General features: G+C 40.7%; 1 protein-coding gene across 1 annotated transcript in view; it reads right to left on the minus strand.

Annotated features, from left to right (window-relative positions):
• LOC309720497 (protein kinase C epsilon type-like) overlaps positions 1-20,935 on the minus strand; it is a 96,564-nt gene that overhangs the window by 42,375 nt on the left and 33,254 nt on the right. The window contains exons 2-8 of the mRNA XM_082557496.1: positions 11,588-11,651; positions 2,918-3,086; positions 1,190-1,224; positions 1,011-1,099; positions 767-896; positions 488-630; positions 71-167 (exon numbers count right to left, since the gene is read on the minus strand). Of these exons, the coding sequence (XP_082413622.1) occupies positions 71-167; positions 488-630; positions 767-896; positions 1,011-1,099; positions 1,190-1,224; positions 2,918-3,086; positions 11,588-11,651 (727 nt within the window). The remainder of the gene's footprint in view (positions 1-70; positions 168-487; positions 631-766; positions 897-1,010; positions 1,100-1,189; positions 1,225-2,917; positions 3,087-11,587; positions 11,652-20,935) is intronic.

Consider the following 20,935-nt stretch of genomic DNA (forward strand, 5'->3'; position numbering starts at 1 on the left):
AATAAGAGCTGTGCTGTGTGTCTCCATTCTGTTTGCTCTTCAGAGTTTAATAGTCAGAAAATGTGCCTACCCTGATCACACGGGGAGGTGGGGGCAGACTTTGAGCGATCGTCTTCTATCTGAGGGATCCCTGATAACGGCTGCTGAGGATCCTGAGCCTGAGTAAGCTGTTCACAGAAAACATGTCCCCATCAACATTTTCATCAAGAACTTATGATTCACGGTCGGTATGTTAACACCACATGCAGGCGACAGCAAAAACGCTCATCTCAAGGCTTCATAACAGGACTTCACACAGCAGCGGTTGACACCATAGTGCGTAGATCCATCTTTATAGTACATGGTTTTTGAAGGACACATCCCCAGTGGGTACGCCCCTCAATTAGTTTCCACTGTTTATTCAGAAACACCTTCTTTAAATACCATTAAATATAAAATTTAGAATAACTCTAAAGCCTCTTGAGAACACTCTGGCATATTTCCAAACCTTTTTCCGTCTCTGGGCGCTGTTAGAGATCTTGTCTGGAGTGACTCCGAGGTCAGACAGGACTTTAGCGATCCCTCTGGCATCAACGCCACAGTTTGGAGCTACGTTGCTCTCACAGCGTCTGTGTACGTTCACCTTACAAACTGGGAAACAAAGCAAGAAGAGTAAGAACAGTTTCAGAACAGATTCTAGAAAGAGTTTATCCGAACGATAATATACAGACATCTTTAATTTGCTTACAGTTGTATTAACTAAAGAATGTCACGTGCTCACTTGTACCTTTACACTGGAGTCCCTGTCGCATCAGACCCCACAGCAGAGACCCACAGTGGTCACAGAAGGTGAGAACTTTAAAGTTGTGGATGCTGAACTTGTGCGGGACATTAACGCTGAATCTCTGAGACCCCACCTGTAGGATGCACCAAAGGACAGTAAGACAAACCTGCAAGGATCTAATGTTAGAGTGGTCCCTGAACTTTCTAAGAATCCGTGCGTAGGTTGTCAAAGTGTTTCACATCCATACCTCCCCGACCATGTCATCCTGCTTCTTCATGCCGGCACATTTGGTAATGATCAGCTCATGGCAGCGCTTGTGGACAACACAGGTGCACACTGCAGCAGGTACACACATACAACGCACGCATTAACAGGTTTTACGTGTGATTAAAGTGCAGCCACTTGTAAAGGTAAATATTGTCTTACCTTGACACTGATAGCCCTGCTTTCCTAAAACCCCCCTACAATCAGACAGAGATAAGAGAAATGTTTAAAAAAAAGTGTTGTGGACTGCTGTCTTCATATTTTTTACATAATTTAGAAACTTTGATTCCCTTTTTCAAAGTTTATGTCACAATTTTAGAAGATTATTTAAGCTGTATTTAATAGAAAATAGAATATCTGATTGTTGCAGTACTTTGATTTTGAAGGTCAAGCTTTATTGCAAGCCCCACAAAGGTTATGAGTGAACATCAAGGTCTGAATGATTATAAACTAGTCCATTAATTTGTTACATCAGCTTCTACCAGGGTCTAGAAAAACGGCTTATCTTTCACCTGTATTAACTTCTCTTTACTTTGAATTTATAATCAGTCTTTCACAGATAAAGTCCTGAATGATGAGGACTTATTGTATTTGCTCAATGCAAATACTTTTTTTTGATTTGTCTACTCTGTTCCAAAGTTTGGGTTTTGTCCTGTTTGTTGCCACTTATCTTTTTCCTGCTTAACTAACTACAGCAGGAGCTTAAACCTGAGGCTGGTTCGACTGGAAGTGTCTCCCATTTAAAAGGGAGTTCTTTCTCAGTTACGTCATTAACCAGTTGTTGTGGTTGTTTTTCTAAAACCGTGTGTCCTTACTTCCAATTTAAAGCAAATGTGTTTCACTTAATAAAAGAGAAAGAAGCGCAGCTGTAAGCCAGTTTGTGGAAAAAGCCTTTTTGTGTTTAACATCATGCAAATTCTGCAGCATCTTCTCTTTCTCCTTTGGCTTTTTGTTGCACACATAAGGGAAGGTAGAGGTTGGAAGTTTTCCTCCTTCTAAAATTCTACCAGGAGGATGATGGGAGTCTAGTATTATTCTTCGGCAATATTCAGTGGATTCTTCAGCCTCTGCAAAATGATGCAGTCTATGCTGGTTTCCGACACATTTATACACGGCCAAGAAACGAAAAGTGGCGCTGTTCTCAAACCCACTGAAAGGGTGTATTTTTCAGAGATTATTTCAGGATATAACAGTGAGCTTACACAAAAATTAAACAGACTCCTTGCAGTTTTTTTGCTGATTCACCACATCACAGACCCTGACCACTCGGAGACTGAAACACAGCTCCCTTGTGATTCTGATTACACATCAAACGTTCTTTCAGAGCCGGCTGAAAGCGAGCGGAGCACCGAGGCCACATGGTTTCCATGTGAGTGAAGCTAACAGCCGTTTGTTGGGATGGAAACAAACACAGCTGGCTTTGTTTGTTACTCCCCACTTCACAGCATCCACTGTGCTTACATGTAAACAAGAGAGCAGGTTATTACTGGGAGAAAATTGGGTTAAGGAAGTGAAGCAGTGAACACACATCAGTGAAAGGCAGCTATTGTAAAACTGATGTTTACATACAGCTGGTCAGTTAAGAAACTTTTTCTTTATTAACCTATCAACACTTCATATGTTCACTCTGAACCACCCTTGGCATTTTCAGTGAGAGACTCTGGATTCATTAATCTTTGATAGAAGGACTCGCAAATCACACAAGTGAGCCTTGCTTTCATCTCTCTGCACTGCTGCCACATTCCCGTCCTGTCTTCAATGCAGACACACTCTCATCTACAGTTTGTTGATTATTTTTCTTTCTTTATTTACAGGTTTCTTTCTGCCGACCTGTAACGACTGTGTGCATATTAATCACTCTATAGACATGAGCGTGCATGTGCTTCTAACCAGATAAAGTCCCTGCAGTGTGAGCAGTACGTGGGCTGTCTCAGGTAGGTGGCCATGAACTTGTGTCCGTTGACTTGGTGGACTCTCCGACGGACGGCACCTTGACGCTTCCTGGGACGCATCCGCTGTCGAAACACACGCTCCTCATTTTCGGTAGAGCCTGCCGCTGCTGTACGAAAACACAACAAAAATACAAGAAGGATGTTATGTTGTGTTACAGTTATGGTTTTATTTCCAGTCTCTTCAGTAAGCCAAACTAATGTGAATAAGCTCCATTCATTCCGCTTTTTGATAGTCAGTGCTTTATAATCTTGGTTACTCATGCTGGCATCTCCTATAAATGAGCAACACCTGCACGATTGATGATAAATAAAAACTGCATTTCCAACAAGTAGCCAGTAGATGGCAATGACACTACAGGGCTGGCAGTGTGTCCCTTTGGTGACAATCAACGCATTAGTCCTTTTTCCTTAAACCAAGTCCCAGTGTTTGTGACCTCTGCTTTTCTTCTGGTTTAATTACTCAGGGGTTTCCCAATGGCAGTGCAGAGGTTTCAGTTACTGCCTGATCTTGTTAATTACACACACATTTCATAGGATGAGTAAGTGAGAGCGGAAGACAGAGAGGTAAAGGAGAGGTCAGTTAAAGTCAAGTAAAGAGGAGTAAGGGAAAAGAGCAAAGACTTAGGTTGAAACTTTGTAGAAATAGAGGTGGTGAGAAATTAAAAAAAAATAGAAATGAGGTTATTTGTATTTATTAAATAGACCAAATTGTTCAATTTGATGTGTTAATACACCCAGATCTATCAGATTGTGCCATTTGGATAGAAGAACTCCATGTGGACTTCCCCCCCCCCCCCCCCCCCGACTACAAGCATTATCACTCACAACTAAACTCCGAGTACTGTGTGTTACATTCCACCTGACAGTGTGTATATTTTGGAGACGACTCAAACTCTCCGCTCACTGAGAATGTTTAAAAAAAGAACAATTGAATAATTCAGTCCTGTGATATAACTGATTTGCATTTTTGATATGACCGACGCTGCGCGAACATCTGCATCCCAACCCCACCACATCTCCCTCTTTCCATTTAATGCTCTGACTACATCAGCGTCATATCTGCTGTCACTGATGCTTGTTCTGTTCTGCGCTTTGTTCTCAACTTTTTTTTCCACTGGCAACACCTGCAGCACTTTATCTCCCTCCCTCTGGAGGAATATGAGTTCCCAATGCTCCCGCAAATACATGAACTTGAATGCATGAAAACTTGGTTTGCTATCTAAAAAAAGACACGTCTACATCAACTTACATGGAACCTGCTGAATGCTATTACGCTTAATGATTCTTGTTCATGTATATCGCATGTTTGCTCATGTATTTGGAGGTTTGAGAGATTGGCAGTGAAGCATTTTGCCTCTCTCTCCAAATACTAGAGCCAAACATGTGACAGATCGTTACACTTATTTCTATTTCTTCAAATTAGGGGAGTTCCTGGACTAATCTGATAGTTCTTTAGGTGACAGAGAAAACACTAAGAATATTCGAGTGGTCTAAAAGACAGAAGACACTTAAAACTGAGCAGATTGTAAATGCACAGTTTCCTGCGTAACCATATGTAACCATTCTGACCAGTATAATGCTGGTTAGTGCGGTCATAATCGGTTTACTTTCCACCTGTGCTCGATTATGACTTCCATTCAGATAGAGTGGGAGAGAAGGTAGTAGGAAGTGGGATGATGACATCTTCAAACGGGTAACTGTTGTTGTAGATTAATACTATAAGAATAATATGTTTAACCGACCAGTATTTCTGGATATGACTGGACATGCGCATGCCTGTTTTAACACAGTGTTAGCTTATAATGTGCGATTAATCACCATTTAAACTACTACAATCACAGTTAAGGTCAAATACAACAGTTGTCATGTCTTTTAGAGCTTTTTTCTTGGAGGTCAGAGGGTCGAAAAGTCTGGACAAGTGAAATACATCAATTTCAAAGTCATGATGTTAAAAAAAAGGAGACAATTAGTATCCACAAACATGAAGAGATGGATTTTTTTGGGTGAGTATTTCACATTTTGCTGCTATGCGGTGGTAGCTGACGGAAGACACTAAAAGAACAGAGAAAGTGAGAAAGAAAGCTACTGAAATAAAGACATAGACAACAATGCTTTAGCTGGGGGAGAATTGCAAATCACAATCTGAAGTAAGTACAGAACAATTTAGGACCTGTGGTTAAACTCACGTGCAGTATTTCCCATTCAAATTTGGCTGGTTTGTGTAACTTAGCTTGAGTTCTGCTGTGTTTTCTCAGAGTGAACCCTAGTGATTGTGGTGATGTACTAACTGAACTTTCCTCTGGTATCACCACCTTGTCAAACTTTACATCTCCAGCAGCACTACTCTCTAAGCCTCAAAGACTTAGTCTACATTCCTTCCTGCCTGTCATGTTCTGCTTGTCATCAGTCTTACTCCTTCAGCCCCTTTGCCATCAGCATCGCCTAGCAACTGATGACTGCTGCCTGGCAACAGTGTTAGACTTGGTGTCTTACACTAGGGAAGGAGTCAGGGTTGGAGGTTGGCAGCGGTAGAAAGGTTGCTCCTCTGTCATGTCCTTATGACCCCAAAAGTTAGACTTAAGTAGGCCAATGCTTGCATCGTACTCTTTTACCTCTTTTGGCTTTCAAAGTCAGGAACATATTGACAGATAGTCTCTGATATTTGTTGAGATGCAGCACACTAGTATCAAATGTTACCTTGAAGATTAAATGCCTGAAGAATTTTGTGAATAAATCTGAACATCATCTCCCTGCCATGAATGAATTAAATCTCTGAATCCTGAAGGATATCTGGATGCAGATTCATTTGTAACATTGTCTGAAGAACACTGGCCTGGTGTTCTTCAGCTCAGTGTTGATGTTCAACACTTTTATGCTCGGCAGCGCCAAGCTTGCTTGCATTTTCATGCAAATGCATCCACAGTGTTTCAAGTAATTTGGCAAATGAATAGTCAGACAAACCAAGTAATCACATTACATCCTGGGTGAGTGAAGGAGGTAAACATAACTGCAAAGCTAAGTTATGTTTATCTAAAATGTAGATATTTATTGTTGCAAGGATTTTAGTCCAGAGGGCCCGGTGGCGCCAGTGTCCGGCAGCCTCGCCTCTGTCAGTGCGCCCCAGGGTGGCTGTGGCTACAATGTAGCTGCCATCACCAGTGTGTGAATGGGTGGATGACTGGATGTGTAAAGCGCTTTGGGGTCCTTAGGGACTAGTAAAGCGCTATACAAATACAGGCCATTTACCATTTACCATACTGGCATGATATACTGGAAATGTTTTGGCTCCACATCCATGATGTGAAGCTCAGACTCCTCAGGCCAGGCAATCTAATCTTCCTTTTTTGGTTTTGGTGAGCATGTGCAAATTGCAGCCTCGCTTTCCTGTTCCTAGCTGACAGGATTGGTACCCGGTGTGGTCTTCTGCTGCTGTTGTTGCCCATCTGTTTCAAGGTTTGATGAGTTTTACCTTCAGAGGTGCATGCTCACCTGCATACCTTGACTGTAATGAGTGGTTATTTGAGTTACTATTAGCTTCCATCAACTCAAAGAAGTCTGCCAGTTCTCGTCTGGCGTCTGCCATCAGAAAGGTATTTTCACTCGGAGAACAGCTGCTCACTGGGCATTTTCCTCTATTTTTGGACTATTTTCTATAAACCCTACTGAAAGTTGTGCAAGAAAATCAGAGTAAATTAGCTTTCTCTGAAATACTGAGACCAGCCCATCTGGCACCAATGATTATGCCACGTTCAAAGTCACTATATCACCTTTCTTTTTTTATTGTGTGCTTTTTTTGTGTGTGGCTTTATTTTGAGCCCCTACTCTATTAACCTATTTCTATTCTGATGCTCAGTTTGAACTGTTTGACCATATTCCCATGCATAAATGTGCTGGTTTCTGCCATATAAGCAGCTGAACAGGTATACCGAACAAAGTATTTGGTTGGTTAGTTTATGTTGCATGTATTTGGTTAATACGATTTTTTATCAATAAATTATCAATAAAGAACTCACTAAATTGTTGTGTGTCCTGGAGGAGGCCATAGTCAGTGTTTACTTGTAATTTTATTTTATTTTTTTGCTGTTGTTATTGTTTCTTGTTCTGTTTCATATTAATGTTAATATTTAGTCAACACAAAAGTGAGGTGACCCACTACTATCAGTATACGGTATCCCGTGTGCCGACAAGTCTGTGTTGAGCATGTGCATCTTAAGCATCATGACTGCAATTGCAGTAGATCACAAACACACAGGCACATAAACTTACTGTATGCCACTGCAGAGAAACAACAAGGAGCAGAGTCCCAGCAGGCAATATAGCTTTAGAGTCCATTTACGAAACACAGAGGGAAAAGGAAAATTAATATTTCCTGCAGAAAAACCTAATGAGACCTCTTTGTCACTCTCTACTGATCTCCCTCTCAATCACTTTCAATGATGTAACTGGTCCATTAGCGAACACTCCACTTTACTAATCAATTTATCACCCCACAACCACTCCCCTTCTCCTCTCGCGACCTCTGGATAACTCCCTTTCTGCCTTCTCTCTCACAGTCTCTCCAACATACCGTAAAAATGCAATTAGTTACAGATTAGATGTACCAATGTTAACTTTTCACCTCTGGTTCAACATTCTGTTAATAGGAGGCCCAATTGAAAAGCTCCACAAGTATGAAGAGAAATTTCAAAATAAAATTTTCTACAAAAAAAATGATTTGCAATATCACTGTATTTTGCTAATTTGCGTGCGCATATCACTCAGTAGTTACATCTCCACAACAATAGAATAGAATAGAATAGCTCTTTATCGTCACTGTTGCAAGAACAATGAAAGGCAGTTTGGCATCTCTCCATGTGTGTGAAATACACGGTTAGTGTCCAGGGTGCGAGGGGTCTTTGATGATGATATTGACTTTCTGCTGAAGTCTGCCAGTTTAAATGTCTCCGAGGGGGATTAGTGAGGTGCCAATTGCCCACTCTGCTGCCCTCACCACCCGCTGCACTTTCCTCTTGTTGTCCACAGTACAGCAGTTGAACCTGAGTGTGCAGCAGTAAGTCAGAAGGGTCTCGATGGTGGAACGGTAGAAGTTCACTAGCAGTCTCTGGGGTAACTGGGCATGACGCAGTTTCCTGAGTAAGTACAGCGTTTGTTGTGCTTTCCCTACCTGGTGGGAAATGTTTGTGGACCAGGTAAGGTCGGCCGAGATGTGGACTTCGAGGAACTTAATTCCTTTCTACCCTTTCTACCTCCTCCCCATCAATGTAGAGGGTAGAGTGCTCAGATCGCCTTGTTCTCCTGAAGTCGGTTACCATCTCCTTGGTCTTGGCTGTGTTCAGATGCAGGTTGTTGTTTTCACACCATTGCTTCAGATGCTGAACCTCCTCTCTGTAGCTGAAACATTGTTGTTCTCGATCAGTCCTAGGATGGTGGTGTCATCAGCAAATTTGCTGATGGGTTAGGGTCTAAAGTCCGAGACTGAAGAAGTCACTTGGATGAGTGATGAAACGTTTCTCCCACAAAACGCTACGTCCAGATGAACAGAATCAACTTTTGGAGATTTACTTTCCTGGATGATTGAGAATGCAGCAAGATATTCAGGTATTGCTACAAATCACCCAAACTGGCAGAACTGGCATTTCGAAACAAATTAATGCACAAAGCTGTAAAGGATGTCACCGTGGCTACATCCATCCGGTGGTGTAATAATTTCAGATTTTCATTGCATGATAGCAAATATAATTCAAAAAAACAATAATATTGCAAAATTGATTGAAAATCTGAAAAATGGATGCGATCGGTCAAAATCATCCTCAGCTTCATTTTATTTACTTAGCTGAAGCAAACATCAGATATGCAATGCTCAGTTTTTATACTGCAGTAACTCAGTCAGGCCGTGCACAAACTGAAGTCACACCTGTAAATCAAAGCTCAGTGTAGAGCCACACAGTTGCAGTGCTATGGTTAGCTTACACTACTCAAAATGGAGAAGAAAAATCACTGCAAGAGAAGACAATAAATCAATAATTAAACTAAGTATTAATTCATCAACAGCTTGCCCGTCTCCAATGCTTCACTCAACACTGTAACAACAGCCTAACTATACTTTTGTATATGACTAAGGAAGCAGGTTTGCTGCGGGAAGTACCTCGCTCCACAAGTGAGAAGTTGCTGCAGCAACAGAAAAGTGAACCGGTTAGTGGTTGTCAGCTTACTTTAGTCAGGCATAGTGTGGTTGCAGAGTAATGGTTACTGAAAGGGAAGAGAACCACGATAAATTGGAAAGTGATTCTGCTGCCCTAACTGGGCTGGGCTGATTATTTTGTCATGTGCGAATATTTGACATATCAGTTCTTCATTTTTATATATCTTGAACCTTATGTCCATCTTTTACATGCAGTCTATGGGGCCTCAGCATTTAGTCAAAGCATCAACGATTATAGTCTTGTTGCAAGTGTAAGTACTAGTTCTGTATATCACATCAGCATCTGCACTCCTCAACTACACTGTTACATCTTTGTTTTGCAGTGAAACATACAGCAACACGTAGGAGTACAAGATTACAGCTCGAGGCTCTCTCGAAGCACTGTGTCTCATATCTTAAATGATGAGGTGATCTCTGAGTTTACAGTCAAACTCTGATTGCATCATTTAACTTATATCGAAGAAGAGCGCTGGCTGCACAATATCATTGTCATAGAAACACATAGGGAATCTGACACATCTATTTCCTAATGTAATGCTGCAAATTCTGTGCAGTGACAGGGTGACTCACTCCTGACTTCACGTTCTCACTGAGTAACAAAAACAAAAAAGAGAAGTAACTTAGAACTAAACACACATATCTGTTGGTTCATCTAACACCAACATTGTTTTTACATTCTCTTTGTTCCTCTATTCCTAATTCCAAATAATTGTCATTTTTAAAGTGTATGCTGCATTATAGAGCAAAAACCTACGTTCTCTTAATACAAATGGAGCACTATACTTACATTATTGCTTTCACTTTCCTTTCACTTAATACCCACTAAAAGCTCAAAAACTGCACATTAAGATGATTGGAGAAAGGATGTGAAACTATAATGACGATCAGTATGAGTGCAGTCATTTAACAAAGGCTGTGCAGACTGTTCTGGGTTTTTTTATATTAGATATTTTTTTCCTTAATCTGATGGACTTTTATAAATCAAGAGGTTCAAACTTTTTTGTTTAACGACCATTTTAAAAAATGAAATAAAAAATAGCAGCTTTTTGCTGATGTTTTTACAATTTTGCCATCATTCTGTGTTTCTGGGAGACTTTACACATCATTATTTTACCTATTTTACCTCTATCAGAAAAACTATATGGACTGTAATTTCTTTTTTTATGACAGTTTAAATTTTAGGAAGGCTTTGAGTTGTGCATACTTAGGGCATCTCTTTAAGTGACAAAGCCAAAGCTGTCTTCTACACTTTACATGCACTCATTCCCTTCTTCTGACTGTGCCTTTGCTAGCACTTAAAATAATATTGTTAGGTTGTTTTTAACTATATTCACTGCATGTTACAATTCGAGTATTTTATTTTAAAACTACATAACATGTGTTTGTCTCTATGCAATACAACCAGAAAGTCCAAAGGATGTACCCTAACAACACAACAAGGAGGGCCAAAGTGGTATACTTGAGCTCCTGCAGTTAGAAACTTTAACTTTTTAACTGTTTCTAGCTGCATGATAAGAGACCGTGGCTCAAGAGTTGGGAGTTGGGAGTTCGTAATCGGAAGGTTGCCGGTTCGAGCCCCGGCTCGGACAGTCTCGGTCGTTGTGTCCTTGGGCAAGACACTTCACCTGCCGCCTACTGGTGTTGGCCAGAAGGGCCGATGGCGCTTCTGTCAGTCTGCCCCAGGGCAGCTGTGGCTACAACTGTAGCTTGCCTCCACCAGTGTGTGAATGTGTGTGTAAATGGGTGGATGACTGGGTGTGTAAAGCACTTTGGGGTCCCTAGGCGGGACTAGTAAAAGCGCTATACAAATACAGGCCATTTACCATTTAATGGTGTAGTCTATGCTTTTATTTTAGCTCTGGCATACCTTTGAATTGTACTTACATATTTAACTTCACAAATATATCACTACTAGCGTTGTTATTACAAAATGCAAAATAACAAATGATTGAACTGTCATTGCATATTTATGTATCCTATTACTCTGTCCCATCTTAAAGATAGTGTTATTAATATCCTATTTATCTTCAATATTTGTTATATGAGCTTATTTGAATTTTTTGATATAATTTATTAAAGTTTATAAAACATGCTGCAAATATGTAGAAGGACTTTGCACACATGCAAGGTGTTTTAATACATCTGAATGTGGCAACACTGGTTTTCTGCAATACAAGGAGGAGAAGGTGTGAATGTAGCAGCAGCTGTGAGAGTCAGAGTGACTTGACAAACACAGGCTTTTGCCTCAAAATACATCATCATCATCATCACTTTACACTGAAAGCTCCTGCGATAGTTACACAGCAGCTCTTAACAAGAGATAAGTGAGACCGAGAGCAGTCGCTCTGTGTTACATACATGACAGACCCCGCTGAGCTTCATAAAACAGTTTCACTGAGTTCTTACCTTCACTGGAAGATCCTGATAGGTCAATAACAACATACACCTTCCCCTCTGGTTCCAGGTCAATCTGCAGAGAGAAAGGTAATGAGGAATAAAATAAGAAAAAGACAAAAAGAAGGCAAATACAAAAAAAAATTAGACAAACTCTTACTAAATGATGCCAAATTAGCAGCTCATGCTGCAGTGTACTCATAAGAGTCAACTTAATTCCTTTTATACTAAATGAAACTGAATTATTTCCTGAAAATAAGAAAATGATTCTTTAATAAATAATAATTTATTAACAATGCTTCTCTACTTTTTTACGTGTCAGGACCATTCACTCATCCTACACAGTTTTCCAGGGGTCCATAAAGGACAACACGCATAAAAAAATCACAATCCCCCAGAATAAAAACATTTAGAGATAAGATAAGATAGATAGAGATACAAAGCATTGCAGTTATGAAAAGCATTAAACAAAAGACATGCAAATATGTAAAACATGTCATTTTTCTCAAAGTATCATTGCACGTTTAAGGAAATTGGTGTTTGCAAGGATGTTACGAGGCAGCTAAGGCAGCTAGTTAGCAGAGTCAATAAGAGTAGCTTATGTAATGTTTTGGTTGTTTATTGTATTGTATTTATGCTTTGTTTTTTTTTAATGATAGTATTAAATGGGGTTTTTTATATACTCCTGATAGAACAATGAGTCATTGCAAACCTGATGCAAAAATAATATCTGTCAAAATATGAAGCTGCTAGACTCGCAGAGAGAAAACAACTGCGATAGATATTTCTGATTATACCGCCCAGCGCTATCTATGTTGGTTAGATATCCTGAGTAAGCGGAAAATCACACTGAATGAGGCCCGTAGATTCATGTGGTAAATGGTAAATGGCCTGTATTTATATAGCGCCTTTACTAGTCCCTAAGGACCCCAAAGCGCTTTACTTATCCAGTCATCCACCCATTCACACACACATTCACACACTGGCGATGGCAAGCTACATTGTGCTCAGATAACTCTTAAGTGGTGTGACTCAGCAATTTATAACAATCAGGCGCTATCAGTTTTAAAATGCATGAACTTCATGCAGCAGTAAGACCATTTAAATATATATGATATAATTCCAATGAAAAATTATTTAAATGAAGAAGTGAGAAGATGGGGGACACAGGTTAGTCTGGTAGGGATTTAAGCCCCGATTAGGGTGCGTCTTTGACCAAACGGTACATCTTACAAGACCATCCTCCAGACAATGCCTGCAAGTGAAGCCAGAAGCAGAAGGTTGCCCAGGCTGCAGCGGACTTGCGTGCCTCAGGAGACCAACATGGAAACCACAGGGCGAGTGAGCTAAAACCAGCTGCAAAGTTGTTACTCTGACAAGCGAACAGGGCAAGAGATGCAAAGTGAGATGTAGACAAAGGAAACCATTAAAAATCCTTGCACAGCTTCACCTGAAGGCACCTTGTGAGTGTTGCATCCTCTAAACACATCTTGTTGGCTGAGGACTCTCTTTTAGGCTGGAACTGAGCTAAACATCAAGTGAATTCTAACTTTCGGCAGGGTCAAAAGTGCAATCAAGTAAAAGAAAGAGGTGCACTGACTCACAACACAAGGGGAAAAAAACACGAGTTTCCTAGAATTACTAGTTTTATTCCAATACCGCTGGAAACCAAAACTGCAAATTAAATTTAAATACAATTTTCCAGCCACCCAGCCCTACCAACAACTTCCCAGATTTGATACCATCTGAATTTGAAAACGCATAAAAAATCTAGACTTTTAGACAAGGGGCACGTGGTCTGATGGAAAACTGCTTCTTATTCTGCTATCACTATGCACCATCACTGCAAGCTAATTAGCAGAGATCAGTGGAGCAAGAACAGGGGGTGCATTACCCTGCTCTGCCTTCCCTTCTTCAAAGTTTCAGTCACCTTGTCCCAGTTACAGTTAGAGTGGCAGGTATGTAAATGTGAGGTCTGTTTTGTCAAATGTTTTTGCATGCTATGTTGCTCTCTTGCATGCACAATTATGCAATGAAAAAACACAAACCCTACCAAAAGAAGTTTTAAATAGGGGATCATTCAAAGGACAGCCCTATGATGTGATTGTTTCACATGTGGTTTTCACAGTATTTTCCGTTATGTGCTTATGGTATTGGAAAAAAAAAAAGCAACGCAACCAAAAATTTTTTACCAACCTGTGAGAAACCGTACAACTGTGGCATCCTGTTGGGCCAAAATATCACAGTGCCACTTGCAAGACACACTGGCAATGTGGCAAGAAAGTTCAAGGAAAAAACTGCTGTGGCGTGCAGTTGAGATTGACACATATCCTGTCAGACACCCACACGTCAAATATATACCTCACAAACACTCACAGCCACACTCTCACACGCATAAGACCCATATGCAAATATCGAGGAGTCTGAATGGTTTTAGGGAGAAGTTGAGGGAAGTGGAGATTATTGAGTGCCTGCACGTGTGTGTGCATACAGTATAAATCAAAGCATGTATGTCTGCGCCTTAGCACACTTGAGCAATATGATGAAAGTGGGTACTGGCTGAAGGGTTCACTGAGTTTCTACCAGCAGATTGTACCACCCACGGTGGTGATAATCCCAATGTGAACACACACATTCACACATTCACACGCACACCGTGAACAGCAGTAAGCGAAGACTCGTGCAGTGAAGGCGAACAGGCGTGGGTTCAGTAATGTATACAGTAAGAGATGGAAAGCAAAGAGAGGGAGACGGATGAGGGGGAGGACAGAGAAAGTTTGTTGGCTCGTTCCAGTACGACAGTGAAGGAGAAAGAGGAGGGGGAAGAGGGTAGCACTCTTCCTGATCTTTTTTTTTTTTTTTGCAGTTGTAGTTGTTAAAACACATTTTATATCCAGTACTTGTTCCTGGAATGGCACTTCTTTTTCTTTCCCCGCTTAATGGATCTTCATCATTAGGCAGGACAGTACACTGTGAACATTTTGAGGTTTAACAAGATAATTATTCTCATCCATCTGCATTTTCTAGAAGAACAAACGGAAGGAAGGAAGTCATTGTGGCAGATGGACAGATGAGAGAGGCAAAAAATTACCATGAAACTGACAGAGGAGGGACAGTTGCATTCTGGTGACAAGACTGAACGATCTATAAACAACAAAATTACTCAGATTTGGGCTGTTTTTGTTGCCTCTGTCTATCAAGCAAAGAAAGTGTGTTGTCTTTGTGACAGATATGGAAAGAACATGTAGGTGTACTGACAAGTGTATTGGGGATGTGTTGTTTTTCTAAACCCATACACACTAAAATTATCCAGGGGAAAAATGTTTTATAGAGAGGGATTGACATTAAGTGTAGTTATAAGTCAGGCAGATTGTTTGGAAGCAGTAAAGCAGGCCAATGATAGCTGTTTTTGATGAATAAAATGGGCTGTTTCCCATAACTGCTACAGCACCAGAAGTCTTTTTGCAACCAGAAGTATAACAATCTGGCTGTTCATCCACCCATCCACCTTTGCTTATTCAAGCCTGGGTCATGGAGGTAACAGTTCCTTTAGTAACCTTCCTTTTCCCGGCAAACAAGTTGTTCTCAACCCACCTGAGAGATCAATGCAAAAAGCAGAAACCAGATCCTGAGAAAGTGCAAACCTTCCATCACTTGGTTACTCTGTTAAAATGGCGTTCATTCCCCTTTTCATACATTTTTTGAACAGAACTGGTGACAAAAGGCAGCCTTGGTGGAAACCAACGCAACTGGGAATGGCCTGTAGCAATATACCCCTACTATATACCCCACCACAAGATACCCCATACTCTCAAAACACCCCAACACACCCACATACATTCTCAAGGGGATAAACAGTTTATCCAGCATTCTGGATAGGACAATAACCAGATTGCTCCTCCTGAGTCCGAGGTTTAACTAATGGATAGACTCTCTTCTACGGGACTCCGGTACAGATCTTCCTAGGGAGGCTGTGGATTGTGATCCCCCTTTAAAACTCTCTGTTCCACCTTCTTAAAAAGGCAAACCATCCAATGGTCTGCCAATCCAGAGGAATCGTGCCAGATCTCTGTGCAAGGATGGGTCAACCAAGACAACCCCACAACATCAAGAGGGTTAAGGAACTCAGGCCGAATCTCATTGACCCCAGGGCCCCTTCTACTTGGGTGGATGAGAGTTGTTTAACTATCTCAGTGACATCACCCCTAGTGATGGATAAGGTACCCCCCACATTCCTAGAGTGCTTCCTCCATGGAAGCAGTTGAGGAGATCATCCAAGTATTCCTTCCAACACCCAACTATATCCACAGTGGAAGTCAGCAGTGCTCCATCCCCGCTGCACATAGTGTGACCAGATGATTTTCTCCTCCCTAATCATCTGATGGCTTGCCAGAATTTCTTTGAGGGCAGCCAAAAGTCCTGCTCCAGGGCCTTAACAAACTCCTCACACACCCAAGTTTTTTTTATGAAGGTCCATGCTGGTTATTTGGGATGTGCCTGACGAGGCCCAGCAGGCAAAGGCCAGGTAACCAGGCACTCTCTCTAAACCCCTTAAAGACCAATCACCTGCAAAGTTAAAATTACCAATTACTGTTTGGCATGTAGTTGGCAAATGTTTGCAGACATTTTCCAGCCCATTCTCACTCCTGAGGCGTAATATATTGACGATTTGTCAAGTCCCGAGGCATTCCCGGGGAACGCGAAAGGTGACCTTCCACATTCTTATGCTATGCACCGGGTTAGGGATGAAATCCGGTAGAATAACGCTCCCGTGCTAATACACATTCCAGCCATGTATTCCCTAACCCTAACCATAACCTTATCCCTAACTTTAACCAGCACTTTAATGATGTTAGATAGTGTTTTCCAAAGCAATTTAAGTAAAAAAAACATTACATGCGTAGAACGGTTCTCATTTTTCCTAATTTTTCCGATCTCGTAACATAGGGACGTGTTGTCACCTGGCGCAAAATGTTGCGCTTTGGGAGTGAAAACGTGTTGCATATTCCATGCAAACTACAGGAAACTGTAGCAATATGCTAACGACTAATCGCATCACTTGCCAACAAATTTTCCCTAGCAATCTGAGATTGTCCATAATTTTTGCCTGGAAAAGGAAGGTGTGGGTAATTTTAGTTCTACATTTACAATAAAAGAATATGTGAAGCCCCAAACTTAAAATCAGAGACCTACACAACAAACATTCAAAAGTATAAACACTGGTGTAGAACCTTAGAATGGAAACAACATCAGAAAAGAAAAAAGCGCTGTGTCCATCAGGACCTCAAAGATCACAGCATACATGCACACAGTGCCTTTGAGGTCACAGCTCTCCATTCATCTACTGCTACTGAGCGTGCTCAAACTCAGGTGCAGATGTCACTAAATATAGATGCTGAAGAGGAAGGAAAAGGCCCTTCAGTGTGCATGTGTGTATGTCCGCTGGTTTTGTTATTATGAATTCACACCCATACACATGGCACATGCTCTAGATTTACTTGTCATCGCGTTCGACTGGTAAAAGGAACATTTTAAGATTAATCAGGGAATAACTTCATCATATGACTTCATATAAAACAAATCCATTTTTCAGTTTTCATAAAAATCAAACATGTTAATGTGAGATGTATGTTAATTCAATCTAGATTTGATTGGTTATAAACAAACAGAACAATACTGTATATCTGCTACTTGATTTCACTGGCAGATCAAACGTCACATGGTTTTCATCAGTTAGTACTTCACTGTGCATATTGTGTTGTATATCAAACAAGTAGTCAAATTTAATATATATTTTTTCTTTCGAAAAGCCTTAAACTGTACACTTATTTATAGCGGAAAAGGCACACATACAGACACACACAGACAAACAAATGCGCACATAGGGAAATTAAATTGTAGCCTTTAACTCAATTGAGCAGGTTTTCCTCCATCCTGCCTCATCTGCCCTAATGCATCAAAAGCATGTGTGTGTGTGTGTGTGTGTGTGTGTGTGTGGTTTATGTTAATAACTGTAAAGTGGAGGTGCTAATTCTCAACTCTGCCACTTCACACTCGGCTGCAAACCGCCCTAGTATGAGCTCGAGGCTGTCACTCGATGAGGCCAACAGGACTTAATAATCGACTACTAGCATAGGTGAGATCCTATACCTGTAAATTCTTTCCATAAAAATCATTAACAATCTGGAACAAAGGGAAGCCTTAGTGGAGTCCAACAGCCAGCTAGTCTACAACTACCATGACCAAAACATATGTAGGGACTTTTTGTTACTTCACTGCTACTGTATAAAATGAATTAGAGATGCAATTAAGGACTTTTTGAACAGCTTAATTTTTGTTTATTACCCTTTTTGCAATTTACTAAGCAGGAGTATATTTTGATAATAAATTGAGCAAAATGTATCTTATCCACAAAGCCCAAGATTGGTTATTTTATGCAGCTGTTGACTAAATTTGGGTCTTTTCTTTTTCTTTTTTCCCCAGGTAGAAACTTCAAACAATAGCCCTGGGTGTAAGGGGCAAAAGTGTGACTCAGCTGTATATTGCTGTGCAGCTTCTACTGTGTATGAGCATGTGTGAGAAAGTGTGAACTCCTAGTGATCCAGACTGGCCCAAAAATAAAGGTCCTTCAACAAGTCATGACTCCTTTCCACACCTGCCAGCTCTCTAAACACACAGAGACACACACACACAAACACACAGCCCCACTGGCTGTCAAGGTTGAAGTGAAATCACATGACTTTGGTGAACTCTTGGCTCTAAGCCGCTCCAGACACGCTGTACGCTGACACGCTGACATTCTCTCCTCCAACATGAAAACAACAATGGTAATGTAATAATATATGTCACTCTGATTTTAGGGTCTACATTTATGCAATTAACATGAATGAAATACTATGGGGCGACTGTGGCGCAGGAGTTTGGGAAGCGCATCTGTAACCGGAAGGTCGCCGGTTCGATCCCTGGACTCTCTGTCCTGGTCGTTGTGTCCTTGGGCAAGACACTTTACCCTACCGCCTACTGGTGTTGGCCAGAGGGGCCGATGGCGCGATATGGCAGCCTCGCCTCTATCAGTCTGCCCCAGGGCAGTTGTGGCTACAACTGTAGCTACCTCCACCAGTGTATGAATGTGAGAGTGAATGAATAGTGACATTGTAAAGCGCTTTGGGTGCCTTGAAAAGCGCTATATAAATCCAATCCATTATTATTATAATCCAGGGAGAAAACTGACAATAAAATCATCGTGTTGTACAATCATGCTGTATTTTAGTAAGTCAGGAGTGACTGGGGAGTGCCCAAGACTAAGACCAAGTATCCAAGTCTTTCAATGCCAAACTATCTGTGCAGCCAACTTGTTTACCAAACTAGAAACACCGAGCGAAGCATCATGCACTCCCATGGTAAAATGCCCTCTTTAACAGGAGGAAAAAACATTTACAGATTGCTACAGAAAATCTTTTCAGTTCATTTGAACTCAGCTGAGTAAAACCGTATTAGGCCTTTCTTATTGATCGGGCAAATATGGTCACTTCTGGTGTAAAAAGCAACATGTGATCAAAGCATAAAAATGGAATTCCTCAAACCAATCTCTAATATCGTGGGAGCTGTGTACAGCTTTTATGGAGTGTATAATTTTCAGTGTGGACAAAACTATTATAAAACATATTCAGCGATCAGGATTAAGCGCGGATGTGGTCTCAAAAAAGAAGAGAATCACAACTGCGAGAGAAAAACTCTGAGTGATAATGAGTGAGAGACAAAGCGAGAGCGAGAACAGGGAGCACATTGTGTTTTATCTATTCTCCGTGACAGAGAGCACACGGCCCCTGTGGACTGACACACTGCAGAACCTTCAGACACACACACACAAACACAGACACACTGCTAAACTTGTAAGAGCGCCTGTTGAACACACGCCTAACATAAACCCATGCAAGCTTGGTATAAGCTTGCTCTTCTGCTCTAAGAGCTCCAAAGGACTGTCTCAGATTTCAGTTTCATCCCGTTTCAGCTTGTTGGCCTGATGTGCCCCTTTCTCAAGGAAGTGATGATCATGCTTCAGTTCACCTCAGTGTAGCCACTTTGTCACTAGGTTAATTTATTTAATTTTTCATGTCTTTTTTTAAATTATGGCATTAATTCATTTTCGTGACCGAAAAAGGGACATTGTAACATTAGATATAATAATGCAAAAAGGGTTATGAAACTACCAGAATCATAAAAGCTGGTGAAAACAAATTTGGTCATAAAAACAGAAAGACAATAAATAAATATAAATATAAATAAATATAAACAAATAAAACAGTTTTTTTTAAGTAATGAAAAAATGTCAACAATGAAGTGATGCATGCGTATCACTGTTGTGCATGGGATGGCTGGAGGTAGACAAGCTGAGATTGCAAACATTGCCACATTTACAAGAAACATGCAGAAAACGAAATCCTTATCCAACAAATATCTGAAAATCTCTAATATGTTACAAAATTTACAAAACCTATAACCTTTCAAAAGGGTTTCATAACTTCATTCTCACTCAACCAGCAAATTAGGTCACATTGCAAAGATGCCCAGTGGTCTAATGGATAAGCTATCAGCTACTGAAGCTGGGTCCAAGTCCAATCTGGGTCATATATATAGAGTCATATATAGACAATCCCTATGGTTGCAAACACATCTCTGGGCCTATAGAAGTTGATAAGAAAGCATCCTTCTGGTCTGAACTCTTTCATTATAAGTATAAACTCATCACTTCAGTTATTCATTTGTTTTAATATTTTATTTATTTAAAGTGAGAGAAAGAAGCATTATCTGAGACACGCTCACTGGCTACCAACACATAAATCATGAGTTGGTAGCCAGCGAGTACGGCGACAGTCAGGTCCATCACTCACTCATCACATCTGATTTCTCAGACTTGACAAACCAGTTGGTGGTGTATTCAGCACAGACTTTTTGCACCATACGCTGAGCAGTGTGCATGATGTATAAATGCAATGAAAAAAAAAGTGTTTCTGTTTAGATCTGAAGGTCTATAGAGACTCTGTAACCCAGAGTAAAGGACGAAATGAAAATAATGTCTTTTGCTGTTGCAGTCAATTAATGACAAACAAATGGAGGCATTAAACCCAAGAAGTAAGATGAGCGCACATATGTTCTGGCTCCAGAGAATGACTTTAAACAGCTGGATTGTTTCTACTAATGCACTGGATTTACTTCAAACAAGCCAGAAATACGGCAAACATACAAATATACACACTTAAACACACAGGCCCTCTGTCGGTTCCCATTCATAACTGTCCTTGTCTTTAGCCACGTCTGTCTTTGCCTAATTTGTCCCTGTTGAATAAGTGATGCCGCAGC

This window comes from Aulonocara stuartgranti (genome assembly GCF_965226115.1).
Source record: "Aulonocara stuartgranti genome assembly, chromosome: 13".
NCBI lineage: Eukaryota > Metazoa > Chordata > Actinopteri > Cichliformes > Cichlidae > Aulonocara > Aulonocara stuartgranti.